At 39.9% G+C, this 21,155-nt stretch overlaps 1 protein-coding gene across 1 annotated transcript in view; it reads left to right on the top strand.

Annotated features, from left to right (window-relative positions):
- Window positions 1-13,407: 13,407 nt before the first annotated feature.
- rgs8 (regulator of G protein signaling 8) overlaps window positions 13,408-21,155 on the top strand; it is a 32,829-nt gene continuing 25,081 nt past the window's right edge. The window contains exons 1-2 of the mRNA XM_060918360.1: window positions 13,408-13,502; window positions 13,614-13,675. Coding sequence (XP_060774343.1) covers window positions 13,408-13,502; window positions 13,614-13,675 — 157 coding nt within the window. The remainder of the gene's footprint in view (window positions 13,503-13,613; window positions 13,676-21,155) is intronic.

Raw genomic sequence — 21,155 nt, 5'->3', positions numbered from 1 at the left:
TCTCAGTCTTTATATAGGCACGCCAATGCCTCTTGTTCATGTGCAGGTGAGCCTCATTAACAGCACGCTGTTAATGAGGCTTACCTGCACATGAACAAGAGGCATCAGTGTGCCTATATAAAGACTGAGAAAACGCGCATTCCGCGCAAAGTATTTCACCACATCGGTGCGCATTACCGAGCCTTATTCTCCCATGTAGATGCCCTGGGTTTCTGATCCTGTTTCCTGTTCTTCGTTTCTGGTTTTGTCTTTGCCTGATTTAGCCTGTTTGTGTCTCGCCCGACCTTTTGCTAGTTGCATGTTTACGAGATTGTCTGCCGTTTCGGAGTGTTTGCCTGAGCGTTTTCACAATTGCGAATAAACATTACTTCTGCACTTACATCCGTCTCCTACCGCTCTCTGACAGTGGGAGGTACATATAGGCTATTAGGTATATAACCTCTTCAGACACAAGGAAAAATCCTATCGTACTTCATGCTGTGGAACTTAGTGTGTATAATTGTACACATTATGTCTGAATGGGTAATATTGTGGGAGATGCAGTCATAAACCTGCTTAATGCAATCCCTTAAATAAAATATTTATTGAACCATTTTACTGATTAAGGCTGTGTTGGCCTAATTAAGACTGGCTATATGATGAATTAAACAGCTTCACTGGACTCAAAGCTCGGAGATCAGTGTGTAATGGTAAGGGTCTACTTGTTTATACCCCTTGCACCGCTCTTTTGTGTTGAAGCACTTGTACTACGGCACTCGTTTGCTTTACAAAAATTGTTTATTTCCATTTATTATGGGGAGACAGTCATAAACCTGCTTAATGCACTCCCTTAAATGAATTATGGTTTGTTTATATCTCAATCTTGTCACACACATAAAATAATTGATAGTGCATATGAAAAAGGCTTTGGACAAAATGTCTCAACTTTTGGACGAAATGGCCATTGGACAAAATGTCCTGATCCCATCTTCAAGAAATTCAGATGATGCAGATTTCTGTTGAATATTTGCCATCCAATGGATATAGCTAGGTTGTTGTCATTGTGTTTTCTTTATTCACTTCATTTTTTTTCAATGAGAAAAGAACAAAGCTGTAGTTGTATGTAGTTGTAACTAAAAATATGGGTGAATTATGGTGAAGGGAATTATTTTTCTGTATTTCTTTCACTGCAAGGCAATCTCTTACAAATATACAGTACAATGATTTTTTTTATAATCCATAATATTCTACACCTATTCCAAGCATTTGATATTCCATGCCTCTAGTAGTTACCAAATACAAGAGTCTCTCAGAGAAAAGCACTTTCAGTTATAGCATGTGATATTTCACAAGCACAAAATCAAGCCCAAAGGTGTCAGGGCAGCAAAGAATAGGACACAATTCATTGTGATGTCTTAATATAGCACAGCTGACCTTGGTTGTAACATTTCAATGAACAAAATATGATTTGATGTAGCAGTAGTTGTCATGATGCATGAGAGGGCTTCATGGGGAAAGGGCAGCTCCAGAAATAGACAGAAGAAGCCATCATGTGAGGACAATGACCTAGTGGTGCTCTAGTCCTGTCATGTCAAAGTGTGATACACCATGTGAAGGCAGCCCTTGGCTCTGAAATGTCCTGTGTCTGGCTAATGGAAAAGGGTGATGTCAGAGAAGACCTAGTCCAAGTGGAACTAATGGCAGGGATGGGACCTCAAAGGTGGCAATTAAACTGCACTGAATTTCAGTTGGAACCAACCCCCAACCCTTCACTTCAAACTGTATTGAGACTCTAAAAGTCTTGGACTGGATGAATTGATCTGTGCCTGACTGCTGTGTTCTCATTTAACCAGAGGTGGAAAAACCCGGGTGCAGAAAGTAAAAACCCTGCCACATTTTTGCTCCAGCCAATTCAATGAACCAGCTGATCCTAATTATCACATCCCCTTAGCCAGGTTGATGAGCTAATTGGTGAAATCACCTGTGTTGAGAGCACAGGCAGAAGGAAAACCTAAGCAGGACTTTTACTTTGTCAATCCAGTTTTTCCACCTCTGCATTTAACTTCATGAAGAAACACAACAGGACTCAATTTCAGTGAACTAATTTCAGCGGGTATATGAAAGCAGTGAGAGGAAGTTTTGACTCAACCTGACCCGAGTGCAGGAAGTGACTCCAGAATGCAGTGTACGTTGGGTTGCAGCATGCTTTCATTTATTTTATTTTATTTTATTTTTTTATTTTTTCCCATCCAGCCAGCCATTATCCATAACCACTTATCCTGTGCAGGGTCCTGGGCAAGCTGGAGCCTATCCCAGCTGACTATGGGTGAGAGGCAGGGTACACCCTAGACAAGTAACCAGGTCATCACAGGGCTGACACATAGAGACAAACATCCATTCACACTCACACCTATGGTCAATTTAGAGCCACTAATTAGCCTAACCTGCATATCTTTGGACTGTGAGGGAAACTGGAGCACCCAGAGGAAACCCACGCAGACACGGGGAGAACATGCAAACTCCACACAGAAAGGCCCCTGTCGGCTGCTGGGCTCGAACCCAGAACCTTCTTGCTGTGAAGTGACAGTGCTAACCACTACACCACTGTGCCACCCTATTATTATTATTATTATTATTATTATTATTATTATTATTATTATATCTGAGCTCCTAACATAAACCTGAGCAAACTGAACCAATGTACAGAACTATAGTACTGAAAAAATGCCATGTTATCTATCTATCTATCTATCTATCTATCTATCTATCTATCTATCTATCTATCTATCTATCTATCTATCTTAATGTGACCATTTGGCTTGGGACCAGACCAATTCACACTTCCTGGGCAGAGTCAGGATGAGGTCAGGCAGGAAATCTCAGATGGATTAATACCACTGTGAACAGTTTAGTAATGGTACATGATGCTTCCTGCAGTCTATTCCATCTGACACAACCACAGCCACATAAGTGAGAAGTAGCATGGGTGTTGTGGGGAAAAAAAAAAGGCAAGTGAATGCCTATTTGAATATTAAGGCACAACATAGCTGAACATGCATGATCTTGATAAGTGGATGGATGGATTGCATATCTTGCAAGTAATTACCTTGTTTTAACTTGCATCCCATTCATTACACTTAATTATTTTTTAATGTATACCTTCTACAAATTTCGTAAAGTGCCATGAACTTGCTTTGTAAAAACAAGCTAATAACTTACAAGATATTGATTAAAAAATTAGTAACACATTATCTCAGTCAACTAATACTAGTAATTGATAACTGCTCTGGTGATCCTTCATAACTGCCTGGTCAGGGTTGTTAAGGCTGGCTTAAACTCGAGTACTAGTTTGTGTATAATTTGTGGAAAAGAATAACTAAACTAGATAGAGACTAACTAAAGTCACAGTGATTTGCACTAGCTCTTACAAGCCGGGACATCTGGACACTGTACCCTATAGATCTGGAATGGTAAGAGATAGAGAATGATGCTTAGTGAGGAAAAAAAGGCCGCTCTTCATGGATCATTCTGGTTCGGTGATCCGGATCAGCACCAAAAGTCATCGGAACTTAATTCAGCCCAGAGGTATTCTTCATGTGAAATTTGGTGGTGATTGGTTGAAAACTGAGGGAGAAATAGCATTCTAAAAGCCATTAGGACATTATTATTATTATTATTATTATTATTATTATTATTATTATTATTAAGAAAAAGAAAGTTGAAAGATCCTGAGTGAGAGTAACAATTTGTGCAAATGCTTCTAGCGCAAATTAATTATTTAAGATAAGAATAACTGCATGAGCAGGGTAAAAATAAAACAGTCCTGTGCATATCTCTCATTCAGATTCAGTTATGAAGTTAAGTGATGAGATGAGGAAAGTGAAGTAAAGAGAATTTACAGACCATCCTGAAACTGCTGGCACATTTAACTCTGTCTCCCCCCCCCCCCCCCCAGTGTTTTGGGACATGGTGATCAGTTTCATATTTAATGTTTACTTGAAAAGAACATGAAACCATCAGGTTTAGAAATTTGATAGATATTTCATATGAATGAATGAATGAATGAATGAATGAATCAATCAATCAATAAAGAAACTTGTGCAAATAGTAAAGACAAAGTATGTCAAAGTTGCATGTGTTTGTGTAATATGAGAAATATATAGTTATAGTGGAGTCGAAAGTCTGAGAGCATTCATGAAAATGCTTCTATTTGGCATTCTTTTTTTCAGTTTTACACAAAGGTTTTGTTTTCTTTATGAATTACATTATCGACACCAACTTATGAAAAGTAGATTCTCGAGAATATTTACATGAATTTCAGAGTTTCTTCATATTTGACATGTCTCCTTTTTTGCTTTAATGCCAATGTACACTTGATTTTCAATTTTTTTTTATTTCTTTATAAATGAATTTCTTTATTTCTAGTTTAGATTTTTTTAAATACCATACCCGTATATTCTCTGTGCCCTGAAACTTACATAGGTGTACGATATGACTAAACATGACATATTATAGTCCTTTTCCACAAGTTGACCCAGTTCCCTGAGGTCTTAATGAAATGTCTGTTACATGCTTTGGTCAAAATACCACAAGGTTAAAACACCACAGCTCCTTTCTCACCCTGTCTAAACTGCTCTTTTCAGAATGGCTGATTTGAGTGACTGCTACTTTAAATGATAATGAGCCCCTGTTCACCCCACCCCAATAAGTAACACTTTCCTCGTGAATATTCATTCACAAAGACAGCTCTCAAGCCTTGAGAGGAGATACTCAGATGAGGGGGTGGGATCATTCTAATGAGCTCCCCTTCTGACATAGAAAATGGAGCTGAATCTGAACAGCTTGTTGAAGCTCGTGTTTTCTGAAATGGGCAGAACAAAAGAAACTGATTTCAGTGTTTGTAGTTTGGTAGGTACTCCAGATACCCAAATGATGCATGTGCACAAGCAGGGAAAAAGTGAGTTTTTCATAATATGCCCCCTTTAATAGCTATGCGTCATATGAAAAAGTGCATATGTAAATTGCATATACAATAAGAACATTTAAATAATATTGGCTGGCTTTGAGTAGTCTATCAGATATATTCCATTCCACTAGCATGATATTGAACAAGTCGAAGACAAGTAGCTGAATGGAATATATCTGATATACCACAAAAAATATTATTATTATTATTATTATTATTATTATTATGGGCGGCACGGTGGTGTAGTGGTTAGCGCTGTCGCCTCACAGCAAGAAGATCCTGGGTTCGAGCCCCGGGGCCGGCAAGGGCCTTTCTGTGTGGAGTTTGCATGTTCTCCCTGTGTCCGCGTGGATTTCCTCCGGGTGCTCCGGTTTCCCCCACAGTCCAAAGACATGCAGGTTAGGTTAACTGGTGACTCTAAATTGACCGTAGGTGTGAATGGTTGTCTGTGTCTGTGTGTCAGCCCTGTGATGACCTGGCGACTTGTCCAGGGTGTACCCCGCCTTTCGCCCGTAGTCAGCTGGGATAGGCTCCAGCTTGCCTGCGACCCTGTAGAAGGATAAAGCGGCTAGAGATAATGTGATGTGTGTGATGTGTGTGATATTATTATTATTATTATTATTAATTCATACACATTAGACGGAACAAATATAGATTTTACAAAAATTTAAGAACAGGGGGGTAACTTACCAGTATTGAATGCTGATTCTGATCGAATGTAATTCAATGTTCTGTCGATCCAATGTACTGTACAAAGTCAAAGTCCTAATAATAAAAATGGTACAAGTCCAAAACGCCTGAACAATAACCCAACTTATATACAAGCTATATCCAGGTCGACAGTTCAAGTTCACAGTTACTTTTGGTCGTAGTTAATTGTTACATTGCAGTTGTTCAAAACAAAAGGGCTTTGCTGAGTGAAATCTCATCTCATTATCTCTAGCCGCTTTATCCTGTTCTACAGGGTCGCAGGCAAGCTGGAGCCTATCCCAGCTGACTACGGGTGAAAAGCGGGGTTCACCCTGGACAAGTTGCCAGGTCATCACAGGGCTGACACATAGACACAGACAACCATTCACACTCACACCTACGGTCAATTTAGAGTCACCAGTTAACCTAACCTGCATGTCTTTGGACTGTGGGGAAAACCGGAGCACCTGGAGGAAACCCACGCAGACATGGGAAGAACATGCAAACTCTGCACAGAAAGGCCCTCATCGGCCATGGGGCTCAAACCTGGACGTTCTTGCTGTGAGGTGACAGCGCTAACCACTACACCACCATGCTGCCCACGAGTGAAGTCCTCTTGTAAAAGTCTCCATCACTTTTCCTCACCTCCAAGTAGAACTTTGAAAATATTTCCTCTATTGCTCTCTTTTCCAGTTTTTCAATGTCCATTGGTCTGTTTTTCTCTTATAAATATACATGAAGAATATCCAGTGAAGTTTTGGTAGTGTTTTGAGAGTTGGGCGCATCTTTCACTTTCAAAATTCTCTCTAAATCTTCCGCTTTTAATGAAGCAAACCTTGCGGCCACGTTTATGTACAAACTGTCAGTCACTCACTAGTGCAGAAGTTTTACAACTCCAGCATGTCTTTTTTCCAGGTTTTCAATGTCTGTTGGTATGTTTTTCTCTTGTAAATATGCGTGAAGAATATCCAGTGAAGTTTTGGTAGCCTTTTTGGTGTTCAGTGTGTCTTTATCCGTAAATCTTCTGTTTTTAATGAAGCAAACCCTGTGGCCATGCTTGTGTGCAAATTGTCACAGTCATTCGATAGCATGGTAGTTTTGCATCTACAACTACAAAAAAGGTGACAAGACAGTTCCCTGTGCAGCACAGGGGCCCCTCAGGGAACTGTCTTGTCACCTTTTTTGTTTGCCCTGTACACATCTGACTTTAGGGTGGCACGGTGGTGTAGTGGTTAGCGCTGTCACCTCACAGCAAGAAGGTCCGGGTTTGAGCCCCGTGGCCGGCGAGGGCCTTTCTGTGCGGAGTTTTCATGTTGTCCGCATGGGTTTCCTCCGGGTGCTCCGGTTTCCCTCACAGTCCAAAGACATGCAGGTTAGCTTAATTGGTGACTCTAAATTGACCATAGGTGTGAATGTGAGTGTGAATGGTTGTCTGTGTCTATGTGTCAGCCCTGTGATGACCTGGCAACTTGTCCAGGGTGTACCCTGCCTCTCGCCTGTAGTCAGCTGGGACAGGCTCCAGCTTGCCTGTGACCCTGTAGAACAGGATAAAGTGGCTAGAAATAACGAGATGAGACATCTGACTTTCAATGCAGCTTGAACACTTCTTTTCTTCAGAAATTTTCTGATGACTCTGCTGTTGTGGGCTACATTAATGGAGGTTGTGAGGGGGAATTCAGGGGTATAATAAGGGATTTTGTGGACTGGAGCAAGTGCAACCACCTGAGGCTAAACACTTCAAAGACCAAAGAAATGGTCTTTGATTTTAGGAGGAAGAGGCCCAAACCTGATCTTGTCTTCATACTAGGAACTGAGGTGGAGCAGGTCCCCAGCTACAAATACCTTGGGGTACAGCTGGATAACAAGTTGGACCGGTCCAGCCACACAGAGGCAGTCTACAAGAAGGGGCAAAGCTGACTATATTTTTTAAGATGGTTACGTTCTTTTAATATATGTAAACCACTGCTGTGCATCTTCTATAACACTCTGGAGGCCAGTGCTTTGTTTTTTGGTGTGGTGTTCTGGGAGGTCGGTGCTTGCACATCAGACAGAAACAGAGTCAATAAACTGATTAAAAAGGCGAGCACCACCACTGGTGCCCCTCAGGACTGGGTTGAGCAGGTGGCTGAAGTGAGAATGCTAAGAAAGATGAACGCAAAAGTGACTAATGACTTGCACCCACTTCATGCCCTGGAGGTGTTTCAGGAGAGCGCCTTCAGTGGCAGGCTGATCCCACCAAGATGTAAGACTGAACGCTATAGAAGGTCTTTCTTGCCAGGTATCATCAAGCTCTTCAATGTGCAATAAGCTCTAACACTTTAGCATTCCAGCACTTAATACCCCAGATTTTTACTCTAGTGTTATTAGTTTATTTATTGTATTTATGGTTAGAATTATTATTATTTTTAGCTTAATTTTTTAATTCTGTATTTTAAATTTTAGTATTTTTACAAGTTTGTGAACTTTGTTATGTAGATAGATTTATGGTTAGATTTATGGTTAGTATTTATGGATAGAATTATTATTTTTAGCTTAATTTTTAAATTCTGTATTTTTAAATTTTAGTATTTCTAAAAGTTTGTGAACTTTACGTAGATAGATCTGTTTTTTATTTTTATTATTTATTTATTCTTGTCTAAGTATGGTTGATGAATGAATCCTGAGTATGGTTGATGCTGCTGTAACTTGAAATTTCCTGCAAAGGATCATTAAAGTATCTATCTATCTATCTATCTATCTATCTATCTATCTATCTATCTATCTATCTATCTATCTATCTATCTCCAACGTGTCTCTTTTCCAGTTTTTTGATGCTTGTTGGTATGTTTTTCTCTTGTAAATATGCGTGAAGAATATCCAGTAAAGTTTTGGTAACCTTTTGGGTGTTCAGCGCGTCTTTCACTTTCAAACTTGTCTCTAAATCTTCTGTTTTTAATGAAGCAAACCTTGTGGCCATGTTTGTGTGCAAATTGTCACAGTCACTCACTGCCGTGGAAGTTTTACATCTCCAACATGTCTCTTTTCCAGTTTTTCGATGTCCGTTGGTATGTTTTTCTCTTGTAAATATGCATGAAGAATATATAATGAAGTTTTGGTAGCCTTTCAGGTGTTCAGTGTGTCTTTAGTTTCAGTTTATTTATTTAAACCAAGCACTGAATTAACTCCGTCTTCTCTCTATCCCAGCTGACAAAGAAATGATTGTGCGCATGCGCAGAAGCAAAGTTTTGTCATTGGAGCTTCGCATCAGCTCCGATGTATGACATCATGTTGTCATGACAACGTGCAATATTATAACAATATTGCCCAGTCATTCTCCATTGGGGAGAGTGGCATAATACATGGAGGATAAGCGATAGGATAACAATATTGCATGCCATCAGTAAACCCGCTAGAGGGGAATAGAATACATGTTTTTATTTGATGGAAAAAGTGGCTCGTATGTATCATAATTAGTATTATAGCACTGTGCTAGAGTATGGCTCTCTCTGCATGATGCATGATTAAATGCCAAAATCTAATCACCACAGTGGCAGCACGGTGGTGTAGTGGTTAGCACGGACACCTCACAGCAAGAAGGTTCCGGGTTCAAACCCAGTGGCCGGCAAGAGCCTTTCTGTGTGGAGTTCTCCCCGTGTTCTCCCTGTGTCTGCGTGGGTTTCCTCCGGGTGCTCCGGTTTCCCCCACAATCCAAAGACATGCAGTTAGGTTGACGTGGGGTGGCCTTGGGCTGAGGTGCCCTTGAGCAAGGTACCTGACCCCTGACTGCTCCCTGGGCGCTCTGAGTGTGTGCTTGTGTTCACTGCTTCAGATGGGTTAAATGCAGAGGATGAATTTCACTGTGCTTGAAGTGTGCATGTGACGAATAAAGGTTTCTTCTTCTAATCTAGAATTAAGCCATCTTCATCTGAGTCTTGTATTGTCTGGAGTAAATAAATACTCAGCCTTGAGTTTCCCCTCAGCAAAGCAGGCAGCCTTGACTGCAAAAAATAACCTGAGTGAAGGAAGGGGATCCAATGGCAAGGCATATTAACTGTGGGCAGCAGAAGCACAGCAGGAAGCAATCTCACAAGAAAGCTGTCAAGAGAGGCATAGAGCAGCAGGATTCACACCGTGCATTCACTGAAGAATGCGTTGTACTTCTCCAAGGATGAGTTAACCATGAAGGATCCCTTCAATGAGCCTTCAAATCATGCATCATGCATCCTTTGGCACCTTTTTTGGGTTATAAACAAAGCTAGATGTGGAAGTCTCTCTTTTTTTTAACATTTGTATTTCTATGGACTCTGTGGAGCCTTAAAGCTACTGTAATTACAGGCTATTTTTAATCATGCTTGAGCTCCTGTCCTCAAAAATGCTCTGAGATATAGTACATAACAGACAGCGCTGCTGCCTGGACGCATATAGAGAAAAGCAGTGATGTAAAATGGAAATCTAGGACAGCCCACAGGTCACTCACGTGTTACAAAACCAAAGCTTTAGCACTGCCAGCTTGAGAATGTGCCAAACATCAAAGATAATTTTAGACTATTTAGTCACTGGCAAGCAGGATTAATCTGAAAATGAAGCAGAGGAAATGTTAAGAGGATTTAAATTTCTCATGAGAATATTATAAAACATGCATCTTTTTTTTTTTACAAGCCCTTGCACGGCATATTTTTTTTGCTGTTTAGTTGCATAGTACATGCACCAGCTTCCCTCTGACTAGAGGATGCTATAAATAGCCCAGCACATATCCTGATTGAAGGGGCATGATAACTCAGCCTGAAATATTTAGCTCACTGGACGGAAAAATACAGAAGCAGTACTTGAAAGTATTCAAGATTTCAAATCATAAAGAAAATGATTCTATGACTTCATATAGCTGTGCGTTATTTCAGACTGCCATCCTACAAACCTATTTAAAGTCTGTCTATATTTTGGACTTTTTAATTCCTTCAAAATATCATGACAAGAATGTTAGACAGGTATCTAATACTAAAAGAAGTACCAAACAAAAGTAGAAAGTAGTATGGATTTTATCTACATTTTGTGTGTGTGTGTGTGTGTGTGCGCGCAAGCGTGTGGATGCATGTTTTTCTCCACAAGGATGGGGATATTTGAGGGTTTGGTTTCTGTGTGCTCTTCATGAGTTTAGAAAAAAAAAAACTAAAATGATTTAAACTAAAGCTGAAGTCACAAACAGCCAGTTGATTTGTGAGATCAGTGACTGAGAAGAAGAAGAAGAAGAACAGGAAGAAGAAACCTTTATTTGTCACATGCACACTCAAGCACAGTGAAATTTATCCTCTGCATTTAACCCATCTGAAGCAGTGCACACACATGCACACACACAAGTAAGCAACGAGCACACACACCCACACACAGAGCAGTGGGCAGCCATGCTACAGCACCCAGGGAGCAGTTGGGGGTTAGATGCCTTGCTCAAGGGCACTTCAGCCCAAGGCTGCCTCATGTTAACCTAACCACATGTCTTTGGACTGTGGGGGAACCAGAGCACCCAGAGAAAACCCACAAAGACATGGGGAGAACATGCAAACTCCACACAGAAAGGCCCCTGTCGGCCACTGGGCTCGAACCCAGAACCTTCTTGCTGTGAGGCGACAGTGCTAACCACTACACTACCGTGCCACCCGAAGGAGGCTACCGTGGCCATTCTGGCAGATTTTGGAGGTGATCTGTTGCAGAAATTTGGCCGGAGTAAAGCTCCAAATGAAGTCATGATAGCTGCAATGGTAGCAACGGAAGATGCTGCTAAAACTAATGGCGGTAGTCACGTATAGTGACACATGGCCTGATGGCAATGACAGCAGTGTGTATGGTTTTCATGACTACAGTATGGCATAGCCACAGCAAGATAAAATAAGCCACACCCCCTTGGCAAACTTTTCACTTTCTGTAGAATGTTGTTTGGTGAACATTTTGAGCTCAATGGTTGCAATGGGGGCGGCACGGTGGTGTAGTGGTTAGCACTATCACCTCACAACAAGAAAGTTCTGGGTTTGAGCCCAGGGGCTGACGAGAGCATTACTGTGTGGAGTTTGCATGTTCTCCCTGTGTCTGCGTGGGTTTCCTCTGGGTGTTCTGGTTTCCCCCACAGTCCAAAGACATGCAGGTTAGGCTAATTGGTGGCTATAAGTGACCGTAGGTGTGAATGCGAGTGTGAATGGTTGTTTGTCTCTATGTGTCAGCCCTGCGATGGCCTGGCGACTTGTCTAGGGTGTACCTCACCTCTTGTCTATAGTCAGCTGGGATAGGCTCCAGCTTGCCTGCAACCTTGCACAGGATAAGTGGTTATGGATAATGAATGGTTGCGATTGAATACTATGGTAATCCCTGGTAGCCCACATAAGCCTCATATATGCCTCAAGAATGCTCAAGGATGCTCATGGATGCTTTCACAGTTGCAATGGATGAATTCATCTGGTGATTGACCCATGGCAATTTTCAACACGATTAAACTTTCCGTGGAGAGAAGCCACACCCTCTCAGTTGTCAAGGTATCTCCCTGGCTCTCACATATTCCAGTGGAAGGACCTGGACGCAAGCTGGTTGATCCCTGGAAGGCTCAAAATCATCTACCAGTGTCTACCATGAAGTGATCCCGGTGATGTGAGACCTTAGCATAAAAGAGTTGCCTTTTGGTTACTGAGGTTAAGGGCAGTGTTAGATTTAAGTCCAGTTTAGCATTTAGCATCAATTGGGGAAGCCATGGCCTAATGGTTAGAGAAGCAGCTTGGGACCAAAAGGTCACTGGCTCAATTCCCTGAACCAGCAGGATTGGCTGAAGTGCCCTTGAGCAAAACATCTAATCCCCAACTACTCCAGCAAACGTGGTGGTGTACATTGTGTCTAATTAACCAAAGAAAAACTGATGATGTGATTATCGGTTTAGGCGGTGCCTGGCCAAACTTAGCATTAATGTGCTACATTAATTCTTATGGCAATGGGAAGTTGTTCCAAAGATAATAAAACATTTCCTGATTCTCTAGGATATAAACTGTCATGCAAGTTCACACTTAACAAGAGCTAGCTCAAAGTTCAGTTCACACAGATTCAAAAGAGCTAGTTCACAGTCTCAAGAATGAATCGGTCTAGTTCACGTTCATTTCTTCTGATTTTTGTTCATGAGCTGCTCTGAATCCAAAGTGAAATTTTTGATCAACAATTAAAATATCAAATTTCATCCACCATTAGAAAGCTCCTGAAGTCTACTTTATTGACAATCAAATCAGTAGTGTCAGGACCAGCACATCGGACCATGTTGCCATAAGACAGCACTGGCCATGATAAGGAAGGTGCAAGAAAATCGAGATGGACATATAATAATTCTCCAAGCTGTGATCCCAAGACACTGTAATACATCATATTTCTTATTACAATCTGAAAGTTAAATTTTTGCTTACTATCCCTGCTTCTGGTGGATCAATGTCATTCAATCTCACCATAGTGAGACATGTTCACGTTCATTAGTTGCAAACTGATTCATTTAGTTCACTGTTCATCAAAAATATGCGTATAAATGTGTGGTTGTGTGAGCTCAGTGCTGTGAGGAATCCTTACCAATGACCAAAAAGTAAGTAATATGATTGGATGCTGTGGTCAATAATGTATTACTTTGAACCTCCTCCCTTCTCACACCTGTACAAGTTAAAGGACAAAGATGAGATCTTTTCATTTCCCCAGTGATTTGATTTTCTGTGTTCTTGAGGTTGTTCTTTCATTTTTCTTATTTTTATATTTCTGTGTTTCCTTTTTGTTTCAGATATCCAACCATGAAAACGAGACTTGGTTGCCTGTCGAACAAATCAGACTCATGCAGTGACTTTTCAGAATTTTTACCACCAGAAAGATCTACGCGATACCTGAAGTAAGAGATGTCTTCCTTTAAACAAATTAAAATCAACTTTCAAAGAAATAACATTGCATGTTCATGCACTGGATGTAGAACTGTATTTAACCATGTCTTCAATATTTTCAGGTTAGCTACAGATGAAGTGACCAAATGGGCAGATTCATTTGATATTCTCCTGTCAAACAAGTGTAAGTTCATACTAGATAATGCATATTATTCTATCCACATTCACTGGATATGAGCAATTGTGCACTCTGATTAGCTACTGTACTACGAGGGTATCAGCTCATATACTGTGAGTAAAGAAAAACAAAATGGCAGCTTTGTTATCAACTATTTAAAAGAAACAGAAATGGCTAAAATAGTATATGGTTTTTTTTTTCCTTTCCAATACCTCCTGTTCCATACTCCAGCCCAGTTGGTGGCGGTAATGCACCTTTAAGTTGGTTTGCGACCCACCAAAAAAATAGGTACCCTATGGGTACATGTGGCTACTGCTTATAAATAAATTTTTTTTCTGATCCCATGTCCATGCAGTAAATATAGCACATATACATGTTATCAATTATACTCACCTCACCTCTTGCAAGCATCACTAAGCTGTGAGCAGCATCAGGGCTTGTAGTATTTTGGTTACCAATTTTGTTTACTGTGTTTTGTTCAAAATACAGCACTGTGAACTAGATCTATTTTCCAAATAGTAAGAAAGCACTTGTTCATGAATTGTCTTAGAAGCATTATTTAGTATGAATGAGCACATTTTGTTTCACAAGTGTAGTGTAAAGACTCTAAAAAATAAAATAAAAAATTAAAGCGAATAGCAGAAGTTTGATATTGGCTTTTCAATATATCTGCCAAAAAGCTCAAAAAAACTTACAAAATCTTTCATTTGACCTTTCAAGAGGACCAAACAAAAGCTGTGATAATCAAAAGGTAAATTTTCTTAAAATTAACACAACTTACTTGATATCGAACCATGAGGTGAATTTCGTTTATCTTTTTATCTGCCGATTATCTTCCGATACTACGAAGTTATAACGAGGTTTCTCTGATTTCGTTTCTGGTTCTTATTGGTTCTGAAGTTTATCAAGAAGTAGAACTGGTAATCGAACTTGATCAGGATAAGTGCTGATTGGTTATGAAGTTTCGCTATTGTTTCACTCATTCTTACATTCTTACAACACAATGACATAATGGCTTTACCATTCATTCTTGTGTACCTTTGATAACACGAGATCAACTGTTCATATCACGATATCACGATTTGCCGTTCTGGTGATTGTAATGCTTATGCGTATGCGCAGTGCGATATTGTTACACTCATTCTTACATTCTAACAAGACGATGACATTGTGGCTACTGCGACACAAGGCAGTAGTCACAAAAACCTGAAAGAAAAAATAAATGTTGGTGCATGTTGCTGAACCAACCGGGGATGAAATAAAAACTCTACTCAAAAACAAAACCACCCAAAAAAATTTAAAATAAAGCAATAAAATATGGGATAAAATATTTGATGGTAAGAATGTATCTTTTTTTCTTTTTCAGGAATTACTGTTATAGCATTTTTCACAAATTGTTACTGTCATTTCGCCGCTTTGTTTACATTCTAAGCAGAAATGATTTTGTCGGACATTTTGTACAAAGTTTTTATTTATTGAATTTGCAAAAAATAAAAATAAAAAATGCCCTGTTTCTCCAAATCAAGTGAATGTGGATAGAATAAAACAGTCATTCCACAAAATCGAGTGGTACATGGCTTATAGCCAACTCGATGCTATGCGCCTCATCAGCTATCAGCTCATGTACAACTCGATTTCGTGGAATAACTGTTAATGATAAAACGTACTGTACATACATCACTGGCATTGCTTTCTATTATATATATATATATATATATATATATATATATATATATATATATATATATATGTACATACTAGTGCATCTCAAAAAATTAGAATACCATTAAAAAGTTATTTTTTTCATAATTTAATTCAAAAAGGTAAACTTTCATATAGTCTATATTCATTACATGTAAAGTGAAATATTTAAAGCCTTTTTTGTTTTAATTTTGATGATTATGGCTTATAGCTCATGAAAATCAGAAATCCAGTATCTCAAATTACAACCCCGATTCCAAAAAAGTTGGGACAAAGTACAAATTGTAATTAAAAATGGGATGCAATAATTTACAAATCTCAAAAACTGATATTGTATTCACAATAGAACATAGACAACATATCAAATGTCAAAAGTGAGACATTTTGAAATTTCATGCCAAATATTGGCTCATTTGAAATTTCATGACAGCAACACATCTCAAAAAAGTTGGGACGGGGCAATGAGAGGCTGGAAAAGTTAAAGGTACAAAAAAGGAACAGCCGGAGGACCAAATTGCAACTCATTAGGTCAATTGGCAATAGGTCATTAACATGACTGGGTATAAAAAGAGCATCTTGGAGTGGCAGCGGCTCTCAGAAGTAAAGATGGGAAGAGGATCACCAATCCCCCTAATTCTGCGCCGACAAATAGTGGAGCAATATCAGAAAGGAGTACAACAGTGTAAAATTGCAAAGAGTTTGAACATATCATCATCTACAGTGCATAATATAATCAAAAGATTCAGAGAATCTGGAAGAATCTCTGTGCGTAAGGGTCAAGGCCGGAAAACCATACTGGGTGCCCGTGATCTTCGGGCCCTTAGATGGCACTGCATCATATACAGGCATGCTTCTGTATTGGAAATCACAAAATGGGCTCAGGAATATTTCCAGAGAACATTATCTGTGAACACAATTCACCGTGCCATCCGCCGTTGCCAGCTAAAACTCGATAGTTCAAAGAAGAAGCCGTATCTAAACATGATCCAGAAGCGCAGACGTCTTCTCTGGGCCAAGGCTCATTTAAAATGGACTGTGGCAAAGTGGAAAACTGTTCTGTGGTCAGACGAATCAAAATGTGAAGTTCTTTATGGAAAATCAGGGACGCCGTGTCATTCGGACTAAAGAGGAGGAGGACGACTCAAGTTGTTATCAGCGCTCAGTTCAGAAGCCTGCATCTCTGATGGTATGGGGTTGCATTAGTGCGTGTGGCATGGGCAGCTTACACATTTGGAAAGACGCCATCAATGCTGAAAGGTATATCCAGGTTCTAGAGCAACATATGCTCCCATCCAGATGACATCTCTTTCAGGGAAGACCTTGCATTTTCCAACATGACAATGCCAAACCACATACTGCATCAATTACAGCATCATGGCTGCGTAGAAGAAGGGTCCGGGTACTGAACTGGCCAGCCTGCAGTCCAGATCTTTCACCCATAGAAAACATTTGGCGCATCATAAAACAGAAGATATAACAAAAAAGACCTAAGACAGTTGAGCAACTAGAATCCTACATTAGACAAGAATGGGCTAACATTCCCATCCCTACCCACTGCGCAAAGATACGTTGAAACGACGTCTTTTTTTAGGTCATTTTTGGATGTCGAATGACGGTCCTCTGAAGGTGCAGACTGTAACGCCAGATGACGTCTTTTTCCTGACGTCTATTGAACGTCTGGTATGGACGTGCAGAGGACGCCCATATCACGGCTAATTGTAGTTGAAAAGTGGTCGTTGAGGACGTCTTTTCTACGTCCGTCCGAGGACGTCTTTTCTACGTTTAAACTCGATGCATTGTTTACCGTTTCTTCCTCTGTGCATAACTGTAGTCACATTTCAGAAGGTGGCATAGCCTGTTCCAGTTAATTTTCATATAACTTAATTGTCACAGTAGCAGATAACTGAAAATACATACAAAAGTATTTCCAGTTCAATTCTGCTGCAGACGTCCATACGACATCTAATGTTTAGTGGGTAAACTTGAGCAACTTGTCTCCTCAGTCCCCAGACGTTTACAGACTGTTGTAAAGAGAAAAGGGGATGTCTCACAGTGGTAAACATGGCCTTGTCCCAACTTTTTTGATATGTGTTGTTGTCATGAAATTTAAAATCACCTAATTTTTCTCTTTAAATGATACATTTTCTCAGTTTAAACATTTGATATGTCATCTATGTTCTATTCTGAATAAAATATGGAATTTTGAAACTTCCACATCATTGCATTCCGTTTTTATTCACAATTTGTACTTTGTCCCAACTTTTTTGGAATTGGGGTTGTATTAGAATATTCCCTAAGATCAATCAAAAAAAAAAAAGATTTACAATACAGAAATGTCCAACTTCTGAAAAGTGTATTCATTTATACACTCAGTACTTGGTTGGGGCTCCTTTACCATGAATTACTGTATCAATGCGGTGTGGCATGGAGGTGATCAGTCTGTGGCACTGCTGAGGTGTTATTGAAGCCCAGGTTGCTTTGATAGTGGCCTTCAGCATATCTGTATTTTTGGGTCGGGTGTTTCTCATCTTCCTCTTGACAATACCCCATAGATTATCTATGGGGTTCAGGTCAGGCAAGTTGGCTGGCCAATCAAACACAGTAGTATCATGGTCAGCAAACCATTTGGTAGTAGTTTTGGCACTGTGGGTAGGTGCTAAGTCCTGATGGAAAAGGAAATCAGCATCTCCAAAAAGCTCATCAGCAGATGGAAGCATGAAGTGCTCTAAAATCTCCTGGTAGATGGCTGTGTTGACTTTGGACTTGATAAAAATACAGTGGACCAACACCAGCAGATGACATGGCACCCCAAATCATCACAGACTGTGGAAACTTCACACTGGGCTTCAAACACCTTGGATTCTGTGCCTCTCCACTCTTCCTCCAGACTCTATAACCGTGATTTCCAAATTAAATGCAAAATGTACTTTCATCTGAAAAGAGGACTTTGGACCACTGAGCAACAGTCCATTTCTTTCTCTCCTTAGCCCAGATAAGACACTTCTGACATTATCTCTGGCTCAGGAGTAGCTTGATATTAGGAATGTGAAAGTTGTATCCCCTTTCTTGAAGATGTCTGTTCATGATGGGTCTTGATACACTGACACCAGCCTCAATCCACTCCTCGTGAAGCTCTCCCAAGTTCTTGAATCAACTTTTCTTGACAATCCTCTCAAGACTGAGGCCATCCCTGTTGCTTGTGCACCTTTTCCAGCCACCCTCTTCAGCAATGACCTTTTGTGGCTTACCCTCCTTGTGGAGGGCATCAGTGATCATCTTCTGGACAACAGTCAAGTCAGCAGTCTTCCCCATGATTGTGGTTGTGTGTACTGAACTAGACCGAGAGATACACTGTGTTCATACTGTTTTACTCAAACTCGAAATGAAATATTCTAATATTTTGAGATGGTCTTTTTATGTTTTTGTACTGTATGCCATACTGATTAAAATTAAAATAGAAAAATGCTTGAAACATTTTAGTTTATGTGTAATGAGTCTATAATATATAACATTTTCACTTTCTTAAATAACTGATGGAAAATATTGAACTTTTTCACAATATTCTAATTTTTTGAGATGCACTAGTATATCATATTTATTGTTGCTATCATATTATATTATATATGCAGATAAAATGAGAGGTTTCCTTTGCTTAGTCTGTCTGCATCAGTTCTACTAGCATACAGTATCTGTGTTTTTAATGCTTTCTTGACATTGTAGAAAAGCACAAATAGCCTGTGGCAATGCTGTAAGCAAGAAATCACACCACATGATATCTGAGAGTCTCTCAAAAACTAAACTAAGCAGTGACAATACAAATGTAAAGCAATCTGTATTAGAAGAAATATAAAAAGAGTTCATTGCAGTCGCTCATGGCCATAGATTTTGGTAGCGCAGGACAACATTAATAACAATATAGCCTCTTGATTTATCCTATAGGCTACTAGGTAGTGAATTTTAGTTTAACCCTGTGATAGACCCGTTAAGAGGTGAGAGCATATAGTCATGAAGCATACAGTCTAGCAGCTCGTTTTAGGCAGACTGATATGTAAACTTTGTCCAACTGTTTGATACAACCCCAATTCCAAAAAAGTTGGGACGCTGTGTAAACTGTAAATAAAAACAAAATGCGATAATTTGCAAATCATGGAAACCCTAGATTTCATTGAAAATAGTCCAAAGACGACAAATAAAATGTTGAAACTGAGAAATATTATTGTTTTTTGAAAAATATATGCTCATTTTGAATTTGATGTCAGCAACACGTTTCAAAAAAGTTGGGACAGGGGCATGTTTACCATTGTGTTGCATCACCTCGACTTTTAACAACACTCTGTAAACGTTTGGGAACTGAGGAAACCAATTGTTGTAGTTTTGAAAGAGAAATGTCCCATCTTTGCCTGATATACAATTTCAGTTGTTCAACAGTTCCGGGTCTCTTTTGTCATATTTTGCACTTCATAATGTACCAAAAGTTTTAAATGGGAGACAGGTCTGGACTGCGGGCAGGCCAATTTAGCACCTGGACTTTTTTACTATGGAGCCATGCAGTTTTAGTATGTGCAGAATGCAGTTTGGCATTGTCTTGCTGAAAGAAAGAAGGCCTTCTCTGAAAAAGATGTTGTCTGCATGGCAGCATATTGCTCTGAAACGTGTCTATAACAGGTGTGTTTCCTGTCACCAGTGAGACACATGCAGGGTAATAAAATTTCCAATCTGACTACATGTCAAAAAGTGCACAAAACTACCAAAAGAAACTTGTACCAAATTGGAAAGGAGAGACAAATTTTCATTCTTCTTTTTCTCTGCTTTTGATTGGGGAACAATGTCACCATAGTGCACACGCATTTCTGATATATGGACATTATCCACCCCATAATCCCCTTTTCCCTCTCCCAGTTACATTGCAATATATCCGACAGACAAAATTATTCTGTACATCACAGACACACTGTGCATTTACACTTTGCCTTTGTTGGTGGATATTTATTAGATTTATTTCAGATCGGTGGCTATAAAACAAGATGGCGGGAGCCATGGAGTGTTTTAAACTAGCATGGGGCACCGTATTTCCTGTCCCACTGGGCTTCTATGTTTTAGGCCCTGTCCACACGGCAACGGATTCAGGTGAATCTGATAAAATTGTTTATCGTTTCGGCCTGGCGTCCACACGGCACCGGCGTTTTGGGTGTCCCAAAACGAAATCTTTTGAGAACGGGTTCCAGAGTGAAAAAATCTGGCAACGGTGCCGTTGCAAAGTCGTCTGGATGAGTAGAACGGATTTGTTTACGATGACGTCACAACCACATAACTGTCAGTGCTTCACGCCGGGTAGAAGTGTAACGAACTCGAAGCGAGTTGTCAACAAATCCTATAACTTGGTTCATGAAACGCACTTACAAAATATTTTCACTGTGAATATTTATTGTGTAATGGTGCAAAGTGAGAGAGAGAGAGAGAGAGAGAGAGAGAGAGAGAGAATAGCCCTTAGGGCAGAGTCTTTAGTCCAAACACTGCGGAAGCAGTACCAAACCGCGCACCGCCCGTGCGCTTTCCAAAAACAAAAACAATCCTGCCAGCAAACATAGGAAAAAAAAAAGGAGCGATCTCACCTCTTCAGATGTTGGTTTAAGTCCGACAATACATTCCTAAAAAGGGCGTAGAAGAACAAAGTAATCCATCAACGTGTAGCATTCAATTTATTCCGGACCATTAAAGAATTCTGGAGGATATCAGAATGTTGGCGTACCGGCTTCCATCTACCCCCATTCATTCCTCTTTCCGC

The sequence above is a fragment of the Neoarius graeffei genome, chromosome 4 (genome assembly GCF_027579695.1).
Source record: "Neoarius graeffei isolate fNeoGra1 chromosome 4, fNeoGra1.pri, whole genome shotgun sequence".
Classification (NCBI taxonomy): Eukaryota; Metazoa; Chordata; class Actinopteri; order Siluriformes; family Ariidae; genus Neoarius; species Neoarius graeffei.
The sequence above is the reverse complement of the archived record's forward strand: the minus strand, read 5'-3'. Positions and strand labels throughout refer to the sequence as shown.